This window comes from Rutilus rutilus, assembly GCF_951802725.1.
Source record: "Rutilus rutilus genome assembly, chromosome: 4".
Lineage (NCBI taxonomy): Eukaryota > Metazoa > Chordata > Actinopteri > Cypriniformes > Leuciscidae > Rutilus > Rutilus rutilus.
Genome location: NC_140212.1, coordinates 42,473,562 through 42,490,313, shown reverse-complemented (window position 1 = coordinate 42,490,313; position 16,752 = coordinate 42,473,562). Strand labels below are relative to the sequence as shown.

Genomic DNA, 16,752 nt, shown 5'->3' with positions numbered 1-16,752 from the left:
CAAACATCACATTTCAGTCTAGAAACATGCTTACCTGTAATAGTTGGACTGGTTGGAGTGTAGATATTAGACTCACAGAAGCAGGAGGACAGAGTGCTACTGTAGCAGGTACAGGTGTCCTTATTACCAACACAGTTACAGTTACCACTATTATAGTTATAACAGTGGTAATGGTTGATACTGTAATGGAAGTCATGTTCACTTGTGTTGCAGTACATGCGGTACTGAGCACCAGTGCAGATGTACGTGTCGTTATAAAGCCCACAGTTGTAGACTGGACGAACTGCTGCAGGGATAGTGATGCTATTGTTGTTATTTGTACAGAAGCAGGAGGACAGAGTGCTACTGTAGCAGTTACAGGTGTCCTTATTACCAACACAGTAACAGTTATTACCCATGCACAGGTATTGGTATTGGTCTTGGTATTGGTTTTGGTACTGATATCTCCAGTAGGAGAAATAATGCACACTTGTGTTGCAGTACATGCGGTGCTGAGCACCAGTGCAGATGTACGTGTCGTTATAAAGACCACAGTCATAGACTGGTTTAACTGCTGTCGTGAGAGCAATGTAATTGCCATAAGTCTCACAGAAGCAGGAGGACAATGTGTTTCTAGAGCAGGTACAGGTGTCCTTATTACCAACACAGTGACAGTTATAGTTATAGTTATAGTTATAGTTATAGTCATAGTCATTGCTCGCACACTGGTACTGGTACTGACTTTGATGTTTTTGGTAGGAGAATTCATGCATATGTGTGTTGCAGTACATGCGGTACTGAGAACCAGTGCAGATGTATGTGTCATTATAAAGCCAACAGTCATAGACTGGTTTAACTGTTGTCGTGAGAGCAATGTAATTGCCATAAGTCTCACAGAAGCAGGAGGACAGAGTGCTACTAGAGCACATACAGGTGTCCTTATTACCAACACAGTGACAGTCATAGTCATAGTCATTGTTCACGCACTGGTACTGGTACTGACTCTGATATTTTTGGTAGGAGAAATCATGCATTTGTGTGTTGCAGTACATGCGGTACTGAGAACCAGTGCAGATGTACGTGTTGTTTTGTAGCACACAGTCAGGGTCTGTGACTGGACTAACTGATGTAGGGATAGTGATGTTATTGCTGTAAGTCTCACAGAAGCAGGAGGACAGAGTGCTACTGTAGCAGGTACAGGTGTCCTTATTACCAACACAGTTACAGTTATTACTCCAGCATTCGTACTGGTATTGGTTTGTGTCTCTATATCTCTGGTAGAAGAAACCATGTATTCTTGTGTTGCAGTACATGCGGTACTGAGCCCCAGTGCAGATGTACATGTCGTTATAAAGCCCACAGTTGTAGACTGGACTAACTGCTGCAGGAATAGTGATGCTATTGTTGTTATTTGTACAGAAGCAGGAGGATGACATATTATAGTAGCACATACAGGTGTCCTGATCACCAATGCAGTTACAGTTCTCACTATAACAGTGGTAATGGTATTTATTATAATGGAAATCATGTACACTTGTGTCGCAGTACATGTGGTACTGAGCACCAGTGCAGATGTATGTGTTGTTATAAAGCCCACAGTCGTAGACTGGACGAACTGCTGTAGGGATAGTGATGTTATTGCTAATATTCTCACAGAAGCAGGATGAAGTATTATAGTAGCATGCACAGGTGTCATTATTACCAACACAGATACAGTCATTACTCATGCACTGGTATTGGTTTTGGTATTGGTATCTATGGTAGGAGAAACGATGCATTCTTGTGTTGCAGTGCATGCGGTACTGAGCACCGGTGCAGATGTACTTGTCATTATCAAGATCACAGTCCACAACTGGACTAACTGCTGCTCTTGATTCAGCGGCAGTGGTGGATATTATACCTGAGAATGAGAAAGATGTGATCAAAGTAAACACAAATACCAAAACAGGTGAATTTCATACATGTTTAGCACATTTAATTTAATTTGAAACACATTTTGAGTAAACACTGTTTTTTTGTTTGTTTGTTTTTTATCTGGTGACAATTGTTTCAGGTGTCTATTTATACTCTCGGTGATGCACTTACATTACATCACCTGACCATTCTGTCGGCCAATAAAATTGCCATATTTTTCACACGTGCTTCAGGCACTGTTTATTTGTTTTGATTCATAGTATCTATTCTTTAAAATGTAATAAATGTTTCATTTGGAGTATGAATTTGGAATGCATTTTTGAAATTAGATTAACAAGTCTGTTAAATTGCATCCTTATATAGACAACGGAGTAGAGCTTTTACAATGAACAAGTACAAAGACATTAATGCAACTAATTATTTAAAAAAACAAAAAGGTAATATGGTTACCTTCAACAGACATTTGTTTAAAGAAAACACTACTGGCTTACACTTACAGAGGATTAAAGAGATGAAAGTCAGCAGTGACCATTCAACACCTGGCATGAAAAAACAAGACAAATATACTGTTATACTTTGAATTCTTTCACAATACACACAAATATGAATTGTTTTTCAAAGGAGATCTTTAGCACTGACTGTTAGACACTTAAGTTTTAAACAATCAATGTCTGTTCAAACAGTTTTGTAAATTTCTGGAGCCATACTAATTAGTTTGGGCAAATGAGGACATAACTTAGGTTAAGCTTATTAAGCTTATGTCCGCTCACAGAAAAAAAAATATTACTAACTGATTACAACCCTAACACACAACTACTGATTGGCAATGTTGCAACTACTCACTGACTACATCACAAAGTTATGTTGTAGCAAGGAATCCAGGAAAATTACTTTTCCGGTTGTGACAATATAACCGGTTACATTTCCACAACGAAAGTTTGGTCATCAAATTATGTTGCAGTTACGTAACAGCCAAGTATTATGGTTAGGGACCGTTCGGTATTTATGGAATGGACCACCGGAGGAAAATAGGGGAGGGTCATGTCTTTTTATTCTTTGTTGAGGGGAGGGTCATCCAACTTTTTTTAGTCTAGGGTGAGAGTCATCCCACTTTTGTATTCATATAAAGAGCAAAATTTCAAAGTGGCTTGTTTTGTGCATATTTTTCCATGTAGCTCCATGTAGCTCTCTCGGTCTCGGCCCCCCATCGCTAGCAGATGGGTCTAACCCAACAACAATCCAGTTTGGCTTTGTTTGACAGTGCGTGCGCGCCCAGATAAAGTGCATCATGTCAGAACAGAACACCAATGAAATGTTTACCTGGCAAAAGCTTTAAAGCACGAGCAAATAATGAAGTTTTGTGATTGTGAATAAGTGCAGTGTCCTGTGAGTGTAACTCTACCGCTGCGGTAACATGTGATGTGAATGTACGTCAAGTTTTACAGTATTGGGACTGAGGCGCCAGAACTGCAGCTGATAGAATGTGTGTTGTAGCACGGATACTACCATATTTTAGTTTCCATTCTTATTGTGTTTCCACAACAATGTTAGTGAGTAAATCTACTGAAATGGCCACCATGACAGTGGAGTGTGATGTGTAAGATGAGAAAGCAGAAGTTACGCCTGTTTCACACATACTCCGTTTGCAGTGCGCATGCGGTGCGTATTTTTTTCCGTACCCATGTTAACAGGTCAGAGCGTGTGTATCAGGTGCGTATACAGCAGTGCAGCGATCGTTTCCGCACCCAGTCTATTTCTGCTGTGCTGCAAATGGTTCATGGTCAAAATGAACACAGATTGACATGAAAATATAGTAATCTCACCATAAATGTATTTAATTAAATAAAATGTAGTAATCTCACCATAAATGTATTTAATTAAATACTACTATTTTTTCACAGTCATCTTTTTACTTTAAGACCGGGGTAAAGCAAGGAAAACTACAATTTACCGCAATAAGGACTTCACTAGTTCACACTTACAAATAAGTCAGATAGAATAAATGCGTATTTGGCGTGCTGTCCGAGGAGAGGGCTCCGGGCTCGGTATTTGGCCCGAACCCAGAGTACTCCCCCCGTATTCCTGGCTGTAAAGATTGAGCCAAGAGTGAGGAGTCGGGGTGGTGGAGGGATGCTGGAAAACTGTCAAGGAATATTAGGTGAGTTGACAGAGTGGATATATATATACTTCTTGTCATGCTGATTAGGGTAGACATAATTGTTTGATGACGAGTAGATTGGATTGATTATTTGAACGTGCTCCTCCCGAACTTTGTTTATAAAACATCATATAATGAACAACACTCATCTCTTTTGTCGAGGTGGAAAAACAAGTTCTTCGTGACATGCAAAATTTTTATATATTAAAATTTAAATGCAAAAGAAAAGGCATGAGAGTCGGCTGTCTTTGTAAATTTTAAGTTTTAATTTAAAATGTTTGCGAGGCCTGAGGCCACGTCCACACGAAGCCGGTGCGTTCCCGATCCGATGTTTTTTTTTCCTCGTTCTAAAAATAAAATAAATTTAAACACGCAACCTTGCGCGCTGTATACGAACCAAGAAGAAGAAGACAAAGATTATCGCTTTTTGCTCACCACAGTTGCAGAGAAGCAATAGATTTTGCTGTAATAAAGCTAGTAGGCTTAGTAGCTTCTGCAGCACGAATACAATCATCAACGAATACAAGTCCGCCTTTATTGTTGTTGCTGTTACTCGTGACACAGACGACACGTGATGTGATGACATCATCGTTTCACAAAATATACGGATTGGCTGTACACACGAAACCGCAAGGGTGTCGTTTTCAGATTTATCCACTTTGGGACCCGGTTTAAAAAAATAGCGGTTTCAGTCTCCCAAAACGCCGGATCCGTGTGGACGAAACGCCAATACGATAAAAAATGTATACGTATACAGCGAAACGCGTCTCCGTGTGGACGGGCCCTGAGAGACCTGGGCCTGGGAGGTCACACAGAGCAACCAGGAGAAGGGGGGGGGAGTCAGAAGAGTTGATGGTTGTCCATTCAGTGATGGTAAAGTTGCAGTTTTCTTCTGAGTTGGATTGAAGAAAATACAGTCTGACTCTGTTGGGAGAGTGAAGGCATAGCAGGCTGTGGTCACGGCCTGCCGGGGCCCATGGGCCCCAGTGGGGGTCCCCACAGACATCAACTCGAAGAAGCAGCAGTGAAGGCCAGAAGAAGAAAAAGAGGAGGGTCACTGTGAATTTGGCTCTAATAAAGCCTGAGAAAAGTCCCACCTCTCCGGGTTTGCTTGACCGGTGTTTTTTTCCAAGCGGGTAAATTCCTTTTTTGGCGAGGATTTATGACTCTGTCTCAAGCAAGGCCGTAACCACGGTTTGAAAATTAGTGAGGTGTTAAATATCGTACTATAATAACACTCAAAAATGCAACTCATTATATACACTACATATAACCTAAACTTTAAAATAGACAGACATTCTTTTGACATTCTTTTTCTCTTTTTGACATCTCATTTGTCTCTTTCTGATCTCTATCCTCTTCCTCTCTGTTGCTCTCCTTTTTGTCCTCATATCCATCTTCCTGGTCTTTAAATTTAGTTGTTTTTTTTAAGAAATACATCTAACGTATTTTGCCGGAACCTTTTTGCCATTCTACACTCTCTCTGTTCTATCTGTTTTGGAGGATAAACATTGTTAAATTAGACCTTCTTTATTGCATCACAATTTGTTGTGTAACAATACTGATTACTATGTCACGGTGTGACAAATGAGGGCGGAACTAAAGTTCGCCGCAATTGTGTCCCCTCCGGTACAATAATAAGGAAACACTACCCCCCCGTGTAAGTGTATATCTGTTGCCCTGCCAACCGGGATGAGGAAATTGACACCAGGTGTGAGCAATTAATTTGGAGCCATGACAAAGCCATGTGGGCATTGAGAAGGATATAAAAAGCCAGTGAAGAGAGACTGTTGTGTGGTTCTCTCCCGTGAGAAGTCGTTCTATTTGAGTGTTGCAGAGAGGAATTGCGGGGTGCAAAGGGAAGTGCTGCTGGAGGGGACGTGAGGAGTGTGGAAGAGTTGTGAAAATACACCGTTTGCCTGGAAGGGAGAGAGATAAGTAATCGACCATCGTATCTCGTACCTGCATGTTTCAACACTGAATTTGAGGTGGATTGGAGTGCTTTGATTGTGCTACCTAAACGTCACTGAGTGAATTATACTGATTCATGTTCGATCTCTTGCCCTCTTCCCCCGTGTTGGAACGGTGATGTGAATCCGTCTATGTCTGTGGAGGAAAACCCTGAAACATCTTCTTCCCAACATTGGAGCTCGTTGTTTGTGGCACGGAGACCCCTGGGTGAGTGCTGGCCTTATCTGCACTTATTGAAGTGGATTGCAGTGCTTAAATTGACGTTTCCCCCCTCACGTTGCATGTTTGGAGTGAAATTGCCGTGTGTGTGTGGAAGATTTATTCTCTTTTGCCGTGCACTCCCCACGTGCCATGCTGGTCTACTGTCAGTAATTGGAGCTTAATAATTCGATCGGCCCCATCTGTTGAGGACTAGAAGGAATAGCATCTGTGAGTCAAACTAACCTCTCTGTTTTGAAGTAGTGATTCTGACTGTCTTAGAAGAAGCTCTGTCCAGCCTGTTGACTCAAGTTCGCTACTTGCCTGTCAACCCACCTGTATGGTGAGAAGGTTTGCCCCCTTGCAACACACGTGAGACTACACACTCTATCTGCAATCGTGATTTTGTTTGTCTTAGCAGGAGCTCCGCTCAGCCTGTTGACTTTGAGTCTGCTGCAGCCCTAAAGCTCACCTGTACGGTGTGAAGTTATCTGTCCCCTGCAGCACACGTGAGAACTGTATACTGCTGTTGAAGTTGATTCTGTCTGTCCTAGAGAAGTTCACCTCAGCCTGCGACTTGAGTCTGCTACAACCCCAAGTCCATTCTGCATGGTGCGAAGTCATCTGTCCCCTGCAACACACGTGAGAATTGTATACTGCTGTTGAAGTTGATTCTGTCTGTTCTAGAGAAGCTCCACTCAGCCTGCGACTTGAATCTGCTATAGCCCCCAGTCCATCTGCATGGTGTGAAGTTATCTGTCCCCTGCAGCACACGTGAGAACTGTATACTGCTGTTGAAGTTGATTCTGTCTGTCCTAGAGAAGTTCACCTCAGCCTGCGACTTGAGTCTGCTACAACCCCAAGTCCATTCTGCATGGTGCGAAGTCATCTGTCCCCTGCAACACACGTGAGAATTGTATACTGCTGTTGAAGTTGATTCTGTCTGTTCTAGAGAAGCTCCACTCAGCCTGCGACTTGAATCTGCTATAGCCTCCAGTCCATCTGCATGGTGTGAAGTTATCTGTCCCCTGCAACACACGTGAGAACTGTATACTGCTGTTGAAGTTGATTCTGTCTGTCCTAGAGAAGTTCACCTCAGCCTGCGACTTGAGTCTGCTACAACCCCAAGTCCATTCTGCATGGTGCGAAGTCATCTGTCCCCTGCAACACACGTGAGAATTGTATACTGCTGTTGAAGTTGATTCTGTCTGTTCTAGAGAAGCTCCACTCAGCCTGCGACTTGAATCTGCTATAGCCCCCGGTCCATCTGCATGGTGTGAAGTTATCTGTCCCCTGCAACACACGTAAGAACTGTAGACTGTGGTGAAGTTGATTTTGTCTGTCTTAGAGCAGCCCTGCTCAGCTGCGACTTTGAGTCTGTTATAATCCCAAGTCCATCTGCATGGTGTGGAGTCACCTGTCCCCGGCAACACACGTGAGGCCTATATACTGCTGTTGAAGCTGACTCTGTCTGTTCTAACTGTCTGCCCTAGAGAAGCTCCGTCCAGCCTGTGGACTCGAGTCTGCTGTAGCCCTAGAGTTCCAACTGTCTACTCACCTGTGGAAATTCACCTGTCTGTCACCGGTCCTTGTGAACCCTGCATCGGTGTGGGAAAAGGAAGGGCCCCGACTGTCTACCCACCTGTGGAAACTCACCTGTCTGTCGTCGGTCCCTGTGAACCCTGCATCAGTGTGGGAAGAGGAACAGCCCGACCGTCTACTCACCTGTGGAAACTCACCTGTCTGTCGTCGGTCCCTGTGAACCCTGCATCAGTGTGGGAAGAGGAACAGCCCGACCGTCTACTCACCTGTGGAAACTCACCTGTCCGTCGTAGGTCCCTGTGGACCCTGCATCAGTGTGGGAAGAGGAACAGCCCGACTGTCTGCTCACCTGTGGAAACTCACCTGTCTGTCGCAGGTCCCTGCGGACCCCGCATCAGTGCGGGAAGAGGAACAGCCCCGACCGCATACACACCCGTGGAAATCCATCGATCCATCTCAGGCCATTGCGAACCTTGTATCGGCGTGGGAGTGGACCCCGGAGACTGCCGCATTGCCTCGATTCCGGGGAAGAAGAGGAAAGGAAGATTTTAGCTTAGGTTATTCAAATTACTTTTAACTTTAATAAAAAGAACTGTTATTCCCTTGAATTCTGTTTCCGTCTCGTCTCTGACACGCTCCTCAGGGTGGTCCTGGTTCAGGGGTGGGCGCAGTCCGGCTTGGCCCATCCCGACCTGTGACAACTATAATATATTTCCACAATAAATATTGCTATATGGATAAGTAATAATAACTTTGTCTGTGCTCTAATGCAGTGGTTCTCAACTGGTTAGGCCATTGGACCCACATTTTCCCATGGACATTAAGCTGCGACCTCCTTTTTTTGGGGGGGGATTTTGACCTATATGGCCGTTCTACAGAATTGGTGTAAACTGCTGTCCCACAACCAAAAAACACATTTAAAAAGCATTTAAGTATTCAAATCTTAGATGTTTACTATTATCTATTGAATCCCACTATAATATTTAAAATATCAGTAAGCTTAATATATATAAAATCATCATTTATTGGGTACTTTCAATTGGGAGGTGGCTGTCCCTAACAGAAACATGTCATCATTGTTTTGGTAGTGACAAAAGGGAACTCAATCGTTTATTTGGGGGAAATAAATACATTTTTTTTGTACAGTTACGCAAATCATTAGTATCTTAGTATGTTTTAGTAGTGTTTTAGTATGCGAGTTAAAATTTTGTAATGTGATGTGGTTGCTACCGATACTGTAACCCATCAGCTGGAGTGCCCTTGAGAGCCACCTGAGGGCACTCCACATCAGACTATCATGTTTAACTCACAAACTACATCTCCCATAATTCTCTGCCTGGACTCATCAGCACTCATTATCACATTCACCTGTCTCATTATCTTGTTTAGTTCACCCCATATAAGCCTGGTTCACTCCATCACTCACTGTGAAGTTTTGTATGTTGTTGTGCTGCATCTCTGAGCATTCTCCCTGATTTCATTGTCTCTTGGTTCTTGGGCTATCTGAGCCCAAGTTCAGTCATGCCATTGCACAACCCTAATTGGTCCCTCAGTTTATACATCAAACTTGCATTGCAACTGAGTGGCTCTGCTTTTACTGTGGATGTCGAGGAGGAACACAGAAGACACGCTGTACCCAACATTCCAGAGTCTAGTCCCGTCACGACTGCTGATCTAGAGACTGTTTACTTCACGTCTGCCGATCCAGAGACTGTTCACGTCACGTCCGCCGAACCAGTGTCTCCGCACAGGAGGGTCGCCGCCGAGCCAGTGTCTGCGGACAGGAGGGTCGCCGCCGAGCCAGTGTCTGCGGACAGGAGGGTCGGCGCCAAGCCAGTGTCTCCGGACAGGATGGCCGCCGAGCCAATGTCTCTGGACAAGATGGCCACCGCCGAGCCAGTGTCTCCGGACAGGATGGCCGCCTCCGAGCCAGTGTCAAGTCAAGTCAAGTCAAGTATATTTGTATAGCGCTTTTCACAATACAGATTGTATCAAAGCAGCTTCACAGTATTAAATTAAAATTATACAACAAGGTTTGTTTCTAGTGGAATTTATTGATTGATAAAATCAAATTAAATATCCCCAAAATATCCCCAACTGAGCAAGCCAAAGGCAACAGTGGCAAGGAACCGAAAAACTCCATCAAGTGACCTAATGGTGTCCTAAAACTCCATCAGGTGACCCAATGGAGAAAAAAAAAACCTTGGGAGAACCCAGGCTCAGTCGGGGGCCAGTTCTCCTCTGGTGTTTATGAAGTAGAGGCCGGATTGTAGTTTGAACTGTAAGATTGAAAATATTATATGAATGCCTGGCTGAAGAGATGCGACTTTAATCTAGTTTTAAACTGGGAGAGCGAGTCTGAGCAACGAACAGTATCAGGAAGACTATTCCAGAGTTTTGGAGCTAAATGTGAAAATGCTCTTCCTCCTTTGGTGGTTCTGGATATCCTAGGTATGACCAAAAGCCTTGAATTAAGTGATCTTAAAGAGCGCGATGGATTATAGGGCGATAGAAGATCCGTTAAATAGACTGGAGCTAAGCCGTTTAGGGCTTTATAAGTCAGTAGCAATACCTTGTAATTAATACGGAACTTTATAGGTAACCAATGTAGTGATGATAAAATCGGTGTTATATGATCATATTTTCTTGATCTAGTAAGAACTCTAGCGGTGGCATTCTGGACTAACTGTAGCTTGTTTATTGAGGATGCAGGACAACCGGCTAATAAAGCATTACAGTAATCTAGTCTCGAGGTCATGAATGCATGAACTAACTTTTCTGCATCAGAAACTGATAGCATATTACGTAGCTTAGCAATGTTTCTAAGGTGGAAAAAGGCTGTTTTTGTAACATATGAAATATAATTTTCAAAAGACAGGTTGCAATCGAGTGTAACACCCAGGTCTTTTACTGTAGAGGATAAAGTAACAGGACATCCTACGATGTTATAGTTGTGTTGTGAGAGGTTTTGTGGGCGGTTTGTTGAACCCATGATTAGTACCTCTGTTTTGTCTGGATTTAATAAAAGAAAATTACGCGTCATCCAATCTTTTATATCTTTAACACACTCTGTCAATTTGGATAATTTAGCGTTTTCATCTGGCCGCGATGAAATATATATTTGAGTGTCATCAGCATAAAAATGGAAACTAATTCCATGTTTCCTTATAATATGGGGGTGTGGCGCAATGGATAAGACACATGCCTTTGGTGTGAGAGACCCGGGTTCGAATCCACTGTGAGACACCAATGTGTCCCTGAGCAAGACACTTAACCCCTAGTTGCTCCAGAGGCGTGCGACCTCTGACATATATAGCAATTGTAAGTCGCTTTGGATAAAAGCGTCAGCTAAATGAATAAATGTAAATGTAATATTTCCAAGTGGCATCATATATACTGAGAATAACAGAGGGCCTAACACAGGTCCCTGCAGCACTCCATAGTTTACTGGAGTTATGATCGATTTTTCTCCATTTAAATAGACAAAATGGTATCGGTCAGATAGGTATGATCTGAACCAGCTTAATGCTTGTCCTTGAACACCAGAATAATTTTGTAGTCGATCTAAGAGTATTGTGTGATCTATAGTATCGAACGCAGCACTAAGATCAAGTAAAACTAGTATTGAGATACAGCCTTGGTCAGAAGCTAAAAGTAAATCATTTGTGATTTTAACGAGCGCAGTTTCAGTGCTATGGTGCGGTCTGAATCCAGATTGAAACTTCTCATAGATATCATTTTCTTGCAAGAAAGAGCCCAGTTGAGCGGACACCACTTTTTCTAATATTTTAGACATAAATGGAAGATTTGAAATGGGTCTATAATTTGCTAGGATATTATGATCTAATTGTGGTTTCTTAATGAGTGGTTTTATAACTGCCAGTTTAAATGTTCTTGGAACATGACCTAAAGATAAAGACGAGTTAATAATATTAAGGAGAGGCTCTTCCACTACAGGTAACACTTCTTTCAGTAGTTTAGTTGGTATAGGATCTAATAAACATGTTGTTGTTTTAGATGAAGTGATACGTTTATTTAACTCTTTTTGTTCTATAGTTGTAAAGCACTGTAATTGTTCTTGCGGGGCGATAATTGAGGCTGAATTATAAGGTGCGATTGAGGATTGAACGTTTACAATTGTGGTTCTGATGCTTTCTATTTTCTCAGTAAAGAACTTTATGAAATCATTACTACTGAACTGTAACGGGATATTTTGTTCGGGTGATGTCTGTTTATTTGCTAGTCTAGCCACGGTGTTAAATAAAAACCTTGGATTATTCTGGTTATTTTCTATTAGTTTGCGGAGGTGCTCAGCCCTGGCCGCTTTTAGGGCCTTTTTATAACGTGACATACTGTCTTTCCACGCAATTCTAAAGACCTCTTAATTAGTTTGTTTCCATTTACGCTCTAAAATACGGGTTTCTCTCTTTAGAACATGCGTAGTATTGTTGTACCACGGTGCTTTACTTTTTTTTCTGAACTTTTTTAATTTAGTGGGTGCAACAACATCCAATGTTCTAGAGAGAATGGTGCTCATAGTGCTAGTTAGTTCTTCTAGTTCATCTGTTTGTTTTGGTTCACTAAGCAGCTGAGACAGCTCAGATAAGCAATTTGAGAAATTATCTATGGTGGATGGAAGGATTGTTCTGCCTAGTTGATAACGCGGCGCCGCATGACATATTACAGCAGTACGTAATATGCAAGTTACCATGTAATGGTCAGTGACATCATCACTTTGTGGAATGATATCTATATCGGTTGGATCGGTTCCATGTGATATAATTAAATCGAGTGTATGATTAAGACGATGAGTTGGTCCGGTGACGTTTTGCTTGACCCCAAATTAATTTAATAAATCTGTAAACGCAGCCCCTAACCCCCAATTTCCACCAGATGCGTAACGGCTCCGCTGCGTGACAGCTCCGTGTTCCGTCGTCCGTCAATACCCACCAGGTCCGTATTTGTTGCGGAACGGCTGCGTCCATGACTGACAGCTGAAGTCACGAGGACCCACGAGATCTCGCTAATTCACGTATGATCGCGCGATATATAGTTTCTATAAACAGAACGTTATGAGGAATGGCATATTATGACGTTTTCAAGGTGTAGTGTAGGGAAATATGATCCGCCATGATCACGGTGTATTTTATTTAGAAAATTAACCGGATCTTTTATTTTGTTTTGGTTTGTTCTGTTTTTTTGCTCGACTTCCTGTCCTGCGCATTCTGCCCTGTAGTGCTGCGTAGCTCTCCGGCATCCGGCAAAAATAGAAGCTCTGCGTATCTGCTCCGGAGGGCTGCGGATCGCCGGAGTCGGAACGCAGCTGTACCGCATTCAGTGGAAATACACTCATTGACTTTAATGGAAACCTATTGACTCCGCTGCCGTGCCGGAGCCGTAACGCAGACGTAACGCAGCCGGTGGAAATTGGGGGTAACGCATCATTTGGATTATCTACGTGTATGTTAAAATCTCCAACAATTAATGCATTATCGACATTGACTAATAGGTCTGAGAGAAAATCTGCAAACTCTTTTAGGAATTCAGCGTAAGGCCCAGGCGGTCTATATACGGTAGCCAAGGCTAGAGATAATAGGGATGTTTTTCTAACATCTAAGAGCTTAACAAACGAAATAAACTTATAACCTGTTTTCTGAGTAACATTGAGAATATCTCTATAGATTGTTGCAACACCGCCGCCACGACCAATCAGTGTCTCCGGACAGGAGGGTCGCCGCCGAGCCAATGTCTCCAGACAGGAGGGTCGCCGCCGAGCCAGTGTCTCCGGACAGGATGGCCGCCGCCGAGCCAGTGTCTCCGGACAGGATGGCCGCCGCCGAGCCAGTGTCTCCGGACAAGATGGCCACCGCCGAGCCAGTGTCTCTGGACAGGATGGCCGCCGCTGAGCCAGTGTCTCCGGACAAGATGGCCGCCGCCACCGCCGAGCCAGTGTCTCCGGACAGGATGGCCGCCGCCGAGCCAGTGTCTCCGGACAAGATGGCCACCGCCGAGCCAGTGTCTCCGGACAAGATGGCCGACGTCACGTCACCTGAGCCCTCAGCAAAGATGGCCGTGCCGCCATGGTCTCCTTTACTGTCTGGTCCGCCCTTTAGCCCTGAACCGCCAGGTCCGCCTGGTCCCACTGAACCGTCTGCTCCTCCCTGGCCGCCTGAAGGGTCGTCTCCTCCCTGGCCGCCTGAAGGGTCGTCTCCTCCCTGGCCGCCTGCACTGCCTGCTCCGCCCTGGCCTCCTGTCTTGCCGCAGTCTCCAGGTCCTCTTCTGCTCCATGGGCCTGGCCTTTCATCCCACCCCCGGGTCCGCCTCCGCTCCACCTCCCTCCTGGACAATTTTAGAGCGTCTGGAAGCCGCTCCTTTGAGGGGGGGCTATGTAACGGTCACCAGTTGGAGTGCCCTTGAGAGCCACCAGAGGGCACTCCACACCAGACTATTATCACACCCTCACAAACTACATTTCCCATAACTCACTGCCCAGACTCATCATCACTGATTGCATTCACCTGTGTCTCATACCCTGTTAGTCTCAGCCTATTTATACCATGTTCACTCATTCACTCACTGCGAAGTTTTGTATGTTGTTGCACTGCATTTCTGAGCGTTTTCCCTGGTTTCATGTCTCTTGGTTTTTGGATGTTTTGCCTGTTCCGTGGATTACTCTTTTGCCTCTGACCTCTGCCTGTTTTGTTTGTTTGTTTATTTGTTTGTTTGTATGGACGGCCTACCTGTGTTTTGACCTATTGCCTATATATTGGATTATGTTTCTGGATTGCCCTTAATTAAAGCTGCATTTGGATCTCAACCTTCGTGTCTCGGTGCAGTTCGTAACAAAGTCATTCATTCATTCAGTAACAAAGCATGGCTGTATTTATGAATGGGTCATTGAATAATTGACTCTCACGATTCGTTCAAAGCCGCAGATTCGTTCACTAACACTGCTGTGTGCTGCAGTTCTGCTGTGGCTTTTGTTGGAATTTGGAACTATTATTTTGTTGCAAAATAGAGCAAAAATACTGACAATACTGTGTTTAAAATGAACATCACTTAATATTACCCTTTCGTTTGTTGAACTGTTGTATAAAATCAGTTGCATTCATTGCATTCTTGCTCGTATAATATATGATCAACATTAAAAACAAAAACTCACACTGAGTAAGAGATTTTAAATCTTAAATCGATCTCTATGTACAGTCATGTACATTCTATGTACATTCTATGTAATTTGAGAGTATTGAGTGTGTATGGGGGCAAGTGAATGGAGGTGTTTTTGTGTTTATTATGTTAATTGGGTCTTTGTATGGTATTTTTGTAATTGATATTTAGATTATTGTGATAACTGATTGACTGTATTGTCTATTTTTGTCTTTTGTTTTTGCCTTGTTTTTCTGTTGCTGCTGTTGCACCTTAATTTATCCTCGGGGATCAACATAGGAAGTATAAGTATAAGATGTATTTAGAATAAAACTCTTAGAGCTACGACTGCAACAAAAGTGCAACATTTTTGCTACTGTCTACCGTTTAGAGACACAGGTGGTCCCATATAACTTCCTACTTGCTTTTGCTTGTTAAAAGAGAAAAAAAGTTTTGTTTTGCAGTTACAGTTTCAGAAAAAAACATTGGAAAACAACTACTGAAAAGTTACTGATAAATGAATGTAGAAAGATGATGTTTGGCTTGCTGAGGATGATAGAGTAGTGATAGTGCATGGCATTTAAATGCAACTGTAATAAACTGTAAAAATATTTATATAGTTTTAACAAAAAATATGTGAGCTGAGCTATTAAAATACTCATCAATTTCTGTTAAGAAAATCATTCATGAATTCTTGAAAACAGGAAAAGAAAAAAAACTTACTTTTAAAACCAGTGACCACCATTGTGGAATCTCATAGTCCACTGTGTTTAATATTTTTTAGCAAACCAGATAAGGCATTGATTTTCTGAAATAAATTAAGAGACAAAACAAAAATTTGCTGTAATGAGGAGAGTTTTACCAAAATGACAGGAGGAATTACTATCATAATCTATAACCAGCAGCATAATAATTACAATCACTTTAATTGCTGAGCCAACCATACCCATGATTGGGTTACCCACCAGAGATATTCAACAGACTGAAAACAGTGCCAACCAACTCTTGATTGGAAGATTTACACATTTGCCTCTTACACACTTGCTTTTGCCTAAATTTCTGGATAAAAATAGCTAGTAACAAATTTAATTCAGTTCTATTTTACCTCGCTCTTCTTTCTGTAAACCCTTCAACTATCTCTTGCAACATTGAACAGCCCTTTGATTTTCTTAATGGCATTAAAATAAATCACACCTCAGTACACACGAGAAAGTATATTTGTTTTGAAAAGGCTAATAGTTAATTCTCATGATGAATATCAGGGATTTAGATGATAGAAACATGTTTAGAAAGTTTAATTAAGGATTTCAATGTTTATTCAAATAGCATGAAACATATACAGTATCACAAACAGCTATTGAAGACAAAACTGCAAAAATGGATTAATAGATAGTAACACTAAAGCATTTAAAGAGGGAGGGACTCACCTGAAACGAGTTTACATGAAGTGATCTTCACCCAACTAGACTGACTATATTTGTGTCCGAAGTTTATATGATAGTTATCTGTTAATCTGATGATGAAACATATTTAACATATTTATGTCTCTTCCAGCTAAAATTCAAATTTATATTCAAATCTACACACAAAGACGCATTTATAACTTCATTTCAAAAGAAAATAAAGATGACATTTCAAATATATTTATACACATAATTTTTTTTTTTTTTTTTTTTTTACATTCCATGTTCTCATCTTCATATTTGTCATGTTTTGGATGTTGTACTCAAAAGTATGGTGTGCAAAGACTACAACAGCACCACATCCATCTTCAGTGCCAGAAACCCAGGAAAAGTGAACAAAATCTTATTGAACTGCTCTTTATTACAGACTTCAACAGGTCA

General features: G+C 42.2%; 1 protein-coding gene across 1 annotated transcript in view; it reads right to left on the bottom strand.

The window, feature by feature from the left end:
* LOC311289273 (uncharacterized protein) overlaps positions 1–16,377 on the bottom strand; it is a 29,209-nt gene extending 12,832 nt beyond the window's left edge. The window contains exons 1-4 of the mRNA XM_084407112.1: positions 16,336–16,377; positions 15,632–15,716; positions 2,391–2,432; positions 35–1,879 (exon numbers count right to left, since the gene is read on the bottom strand). Of these exons, the coding sequence (XP_084263238.1) occupies positions 35–1,879; positions 2,391–2,432; positions 15,632–15,653 (1,909 nt within the window). The 5' untranslated portion in view covers positions 15,654–15,716; positions 16,336–16,377. The remainder of the gene's footprint in view (positions 1–34; positions 1,880–2,390; positions 2,433–15,631; positions 15,717–16,335) is intronic.
* Positions 16,378–16,752: the final 375 nt, after the last annotated feature.